Source organism: Apium graveolens, chromosome 2 (assembly GCF_009905375.1).
Source record: "Apium graveolens cultivar Ventura chromosome 2, ASM990537v1, whole genome shotgun sequence".
NCBI classification, from domain to species: Eukaryota; Viridiplantae; Streptophyta; class Magnoliopsida; order Apiales; family Apiaceae; genus Apium; species Apium graveolens.
This window is the reverse complement of record NC_133648.1, coordinates 213,438,524-213,444,575: the sequence shown is the minus strand read 5'-3', so window position 1 is coordinate 213,444,575 and position 6,052 is coordinate 213,438,524. Positions and strand designations below refer to the sequence as shown.

Below are 6,052 nucleotides of genomic sequence, written 5' to 3'. Positions count from 1 at the left end.
AACAAAATATACATCAAATGAAGGTGAGGAAATAAAAAACTAATTGCTAGTAAATGCATTGAAAACAATAAGAAAATCCAAATCTTCTAACATTTAGTAAATTAATAAATGTTATAGATCTTGCACACAATTCGATAAGAGATAGGCAAAAAGTCAAATTTTGTAATCAAAAAGTAGATGTGCGTTATTTAATTTTTTAATGATATAAAAATATGAAATTTATATTGCCAAAAAGTTTCCTAATACTCACTGCACAAACATTTAAAACCTATAAATACATGAGAAGAGTGTCTTATATATTCAGTTCGAGATATTAACTAGGATAAAAGATAGAGAATATAGAGACTATATATAATGATGGCTAAATTTAAGGTACCGGTAGTAATCGTGATAATGATGTTGGTAATGGGTGCAGCAGCAGTTGAGACTAATGGTTTTGTAAGTGAGAAAATCTTCTCAAAGGAATGCAGCGTATATTGTTCTCTAAAGTGTACATTTTTTAGAGGCAAGGCAAGGACTCTGCATAGTTTTATGTCTATTAGGCTGTCACCGCCCGCCGATTGTGTCTAAAGCCATTCTCAATTGCACCTCTACTTGTGCTCAATCTACTTGCTTAGTATACGAGAATTCTGGTAATTATATATAGTCATGTATACGTTCAAATATCCCTATATATTAATTTTCATATATCTTTTTGGAATACTTTTTGTTCACTATTACAAAAATTTGTTGCAGATGCTGATACACACATGCGATGTATAATTGACACTTGTGGCAAAAAGTGTATTCCAATTTGATGCAAACCTGGAAGCTGGTTCAACAAATTTTGAATACTCAAAGGAGAAGAGCCTTTTTAATGAATGTAACCAAAATCTTCAAATAAAACAGAAACATTATTTTAATGTTCTTTGCGATCAACCTAAGTCTGACATTTTATTTTTATATATATGAATAGAGCATAGAAAATGTTCATACATAATTATGCAAGTCCATATGAATTCATATAATACTTTTTTTGTATATGAGTAGATGTCAAAGGATGTTCCCAAAAACTTAACATAATTATTAGTAAAAGATCTAGACATATAGCATATTTCAACTTTTTGTGTCTTATTATAAGATGTTTATGTGTACTAATTCATTCTTCAGGAACCTGGGTTTAATGGTTTTATAGATCATTTTTCCTTCCAGTTCCGGGCATTAAATGACAATTTTGTGGTAAACGATATTGAAGGTGTTTGTCTAAGCTTAGAGTTATTGAGTTTTAAGTGATTTTTAACCTTAAGTTGAAAATGGTATATTTGTGTAATAAGTTAAATAATAATTGTTGAGAAAGATTCAAACTGCATATCTAAAAAATATAGGTTTTGATAACTCAACTTTGTTGACTTTCAAATAATCTATATTCCACTAGAATCAGTACAGTTTAAGTATTAGGTATATACATGATGATCTTGACAGCTATAGTGAAGAAGTCGTCAGTTTAGTAGAAGTTCATTAATATGTTCATGCTATGGAGGAATAATGTTGAAGGCATTCGAAGTGTTATGGATAAAAAGCTAAGGTTATTATTTGCTGTATTTATTACTAAGATTCGGGAGCTCAAGGCCTTTAATGGCTGCTCTCGTGCTTCGTGACTCAATCTGCCTTTACGAGATGCCTACGTATCTCTGTGAATTAGAGAATCAAGCCAAAAAACGTAGTTCTGATTTGTGGGGTGAGGCCCCTTATATAGATGTTGGTGGTCCTTGAATTGGACTTGGTATAGGAGACTTGGTGGGCAAGTCTCATAATTAGAATGGACTTTGGAGTCCTAGATAGTAGGAAACTGATTCCTTATCCTTTTAGGTCCCCTTGAGGATAATCTATAAGGATTTATATCCTTATCAGGACTCTTCTCAATAGCTGATTTTTCCCTTATTAATTAATTACGAAATTAATTAATAATCAGGGCTTTTGGGCCTCTTTTATTCCATCAGACCTGATCTGGTCCATCAGGCTTAACCTTTCTGGTCTGAATATCATACATCTTCTTATTGGGCCTATCAGCCCATTATTTATAAAATCAGGACTTATTTATCCCTATCATTTGCCCCCCAACTTTTGGGAAACATTGATTAGGTTTCGCAGAAGTTAAATCTATTCGTTCCCTTTCAGGGTTTCGTCTTTGCGTAAAGTGTGGAGCGACCTACACATTTACAATGAATCTTCCTTTTGTTCAGAAATTATCTTAATTTCCAGGAATTTTTCCCTAATTTTCTGGGATTTTCCCTAATTTTCTGGGATTTTTCCCTAATTTTCTGGGATTTTCCCTAATTTTCTGGATTTTTCCCTTAATTTCTGGGATTTATCCTTAATTTCTGGATTTTTCCCTTAATTTCTGGGATTTATCCTTAATTTCTGGATTTTTTCCCTAAATTTCTGGGATTTATCCTTTAATTTTCTGGATTTATTCCTTATTTCTGAAAATATTAACATTTTTCAGAAATTATTTAAGGAATTTCGATCAGGAATTCTTCATTATTTCTGGTCGAATTAGTCCTGGTCCTGGTCGAATTAAGGCCGTTTTTTACCCCTGATCGACAGGGTTTCGACCTCAGGCCATTCGACCAGGATTTCTTCGTGTTTTCTGGTCGAACAGGTCAGGAATATATACATATTTATATATATTATTTATTTATTTATTTGCATACACTTGGATTTGGGCCCTTAACCCTGGGCTGAATTTGTTGGGCTGATCTTTGGGCTTATTTTTTCAACAGGGCTTTGGCTCATGGGCCTGATATAACCCCTTTTTTAAATATAGTGGGCCTTATCCCTGGGCCTCCAACTTCAATTATCTGGGCCCTTTTCTGGGCTTGTTTCTTATTGGGCATCTTTTCCACAGGCCTTGTTAATTGGGCCCCTAGTTCTGGGCTTTTCAAACATTTGGGCTTCCTTGGGGCCATTTTTTTTACAGGCTTTTCAATTGGGCCCCTTGTTTTTCCTGGTTTTTTGAAGATAATACTCACATATATTTTCTTCCAGATTTTGGACCCTGGTGCAGGGCTTTGATTTGAATATTTGGGCCCTTATCTGGGCTTGATATTTTTTTTAGGCCCAATAATATTTAATTTCATTATTTTTCATGAACTGGGCTTTTATTTTGGGTCAAACCTTTCACTGGGCTCTCTTCGGGTCAAACCTCTTACTGGGCTCTTATTTATAGGCTCCAAATTCTTCTGGGGTGTTTCTGGATCCTTCCAGATTCTTCAAAAAATCAAGTTTTCTTCTGATTTTTGCTAGAATTCTCTTGAATTTTCCAGGAATTTCCTGGATAATTCCAGAACCTTCTAAGTTTTGGGCCCAAATGGGCTTTTTAAGGCCCATTATCCCCCTTCCTTGGCTATATAAAGGTGGGGTGAGAGTTTGATTTCTCCACACCTCTCATTTCACCTCTCTACTCATTCTACAACTTCTCCTCATCCTTCCTCAAACTTTCTAACCTTTCCTCTCTCAAATCCCCTCCCTTAGTTTTCCAACCTCTCCTTCAGGCTTTTTCTAGCTTACTAATGGCTGACAAGAATTCTGAGAGGGCGGCAAAGATAGCCTCGGCTTCAAAACGAGGTAAGGATATCGATATTCGTTCTTCGTATATGTCTTTAATCGATATGATTAACACTAGGGGGGATGAATATCCCTCAACTGCACATCTCGACTCTTTTAATCATTGTAATACTTGGCACAACATAGACTTCAATAAACTAAATGCTCGTTATAACGTCCTTCCTCCTCTTAGATTAGTTCCAGTCTCTGGTGGTGATCGTACTTGCCACTGGAGACCCGATACTCTTTTCATTTACACAGATGCCCTTAATACTGGGCTTAGGTTTCCTTTTCACCCCTTTATTCCTCATCTTTTGGCTGATTTACAAATCAACCTGTGTCAGCTTCCTCCAAACGCCTGGAGGAACATTCTATGTTTTATGGTCTGCTGTCTTAGGGAGGGCTTTCCTCTTTCCGTAGCTGTTTTTAGGAAAGTCTTTCAGTGTTACAATAGTTCTTCCAATATCTGCGGCTGGGTCTATGTCAAGCAAAGGTCCAAAAGCAAACATATCTTTAACAGTGCCTCTATTCCTGATAATAATCAAAATTGGAGGAATAGTTTCGTCGGGTTACGTTGGGAGAATGGTGACTGGGGCACACTTTTTCGATCTTCTTTTGGGAAGGTCAGTGATGGTAGCCTCAAATCCATTCACTTAACTCCTGAAGAAACTATTATTTATAATGGGCTTACTCAGGATGATGGCTCGACCACCAGCTGGACTCTCTTAGAGGAGTTTTCCCTGATTCATGTGGGACTATCCTCTGTTTCTCAACAGGGTATTTTTCTTCCCTTCTCAATTTTACTTCATTTCATGCATTATTAACTTCACTTATTTTGTCCTTTGCTTTGTTTCAGCTGCTAAGGAGATTAACGAGGACAATGTTCCTTTGGTTGAGGAAACAGCTAGGATGAAGAAAGCTCGGCTCGCAGGCCTAGACACCCGGGGAAAGGCCACGGAGCCTATCTTTTTGAAGAAGCACAAAGAGCCTATAGGGGAGGCCTCAACTGAAGGAGCTGGAGGCCATGGTACTCCTATCACTGCTGCTGCCCCTACTGCTGCTGCCACAGGCGCCTTTCAGCCTCTCTGGGGATTCCGCCGAGGGGACACCGTAGTTGGTTCCACGAAACATGCTTGGGATTGGTCTTACCATAGCGTGACCCCCAAGGATTTTACTGATGTGGTGGCCACCCCTGATCTTGAGAGGATCAAGCTCATGGGAGCTCAGTCTCTGGCTTCGGTATGCCTTCTCTTTTTTGAACTTATTTTTCGTTCTTGTAGCATTTTCTTGCCTTATACTTTGTTAATTGCTTTGTTTCAGTCTAACGCCTATTTTCAAGGCGCTGTGAGGCAAGCCGAATCATGGAAGCGGGCTTCTGATAAGGCCGATAATGCCCTCAGGAGGCAACAGAAGAAGTACGCTACCCTGGAGAAGAAGCTCAAGCGCAAGGAGGAAGAACTCGGAGAGTCTAACGCCGAGCTGGTGGTACTTCGGGCGGAGAAGGATAAAGCTATAGACAACTATCTGGACTCGGAGGAGTTTGCCCAATCCATGAGGATTAGGGATGATTCAGTCTTTCCTGGGTTTTTTAGGACTGGTTGGGACACGACCCTTGGGACCGTGAACGAGGCTTGTCCTGATATTAACCCGGCGGACTATATCTGCCCTGATGACGAGGCTTTGCTACAGAGGTTTCGTACCCGAGTAGTTGTCTCGGACCATGTTCCTCAGGATCCACTCCTTCCTCCTCCCGAGTCTTCTTCCAGACCTGCTGAGGACGACAGCTCTTCCTCCTCCTCCGAGACGACAGAGACATCCAGCGAGAGTGGAGAGGACGATGATATGGATGCCGAGGGTACTTCAGCTCCTTAGAGCTTTTTCAGCCCTGCGTGGCTTGTTTTTTTTTATTTTCGAGACTTTATTTATCAAACTTTTGTAACATCTATCAGATCTATTTCATTTATCACCTTTTATGCTTGCATCCATGCATTTGATTTTTATTTGTTAGGCCACAAACATACTTTGAAGAACTCATGAATTTCATAAAATTGTCTGGGATTCGTCCCTTACACAAGTCTTAATAAACTTCGTAATAAAACTAAAACATATAAATCCTAAGCAAGCAAAGCTTCAAGGTGCTTTTCAACCTACTCGCCATCCTGACGAGTGAGAATCGTATCCGGCTTCCCTACACATAGTAAACCTTCAGGTTTTGTGCATGCCAAGTTCTCGGGACTTCAAAACCATCCATAGTCTCTAGCTTGTAGGTTCCTCTACCTTGAACACTCTTGACTCTGTACGGCCCTTCCCAATTCGGGGCAAGCTTCCCTTTTTGTCCTACACCAGATGCTTCTATCTTCCTCAAGATTAGATCGCCTTGTTTAAAAAACCTTTCTTTAACCCTTAGGTTGTAGTAGAATGAAGCTTTTTTCTGATATTCTACTATCTTTGCATGTGCTTTATCTCG

The 6,052-nt window shown here is 38.7% G+C and overlaps 1 protein-coding gene across 1 annotated transcript; it reads left to right on the top strand.

Moving 5' to 3' along the window:
• Window positions 1-405: 405 nt before the first annotated feature.
• On the top strand, window positions 406-5,511 carry LOC141696720 (uncharacterized). Its single transcript, XM_074500842.1, has 5 exons — window positions 406-438; window positions 1,150-1,218; window positions 4,074-4,362; window positions 4,442-4,824; window positions 4,906-5,511. Exons 1-5 carry the CDS (start codon window positions 406-408, stop codon window positions 5,455-5,457), a joined length of 1,326 nt encoding a protein of 441 aa, XP_074356943.1. The 3' UTR covers window positions 5,458-5,511.
• Window positions 5,512-6,052: the final 541 nt, after the last annotated feature.

Bases quoted from the DNA above. Each gene is read 5' to 3' on its own strand.
- LOC141696720 (XM_074500842.1), top strand. From the start codon at position 406: ATGGGTGCAGCAGCAGTTGAGACTAATGGTTTT. The intron at 439-1,149 runs GTAAGTGAGAAA...TTCATTCTTCAG, and splicing joins CAGTTGAGACTAATGGTTTT to GAACCTGGGTTTAATGGTTT. The intron at 4,825-4,905 runs GTATGCCTTCTC...GCTTTGTTTCAG, and splicing joins GAGCTCAGTCTCTGGCTTCG to TCTAACGCCTATTTTCAAGG.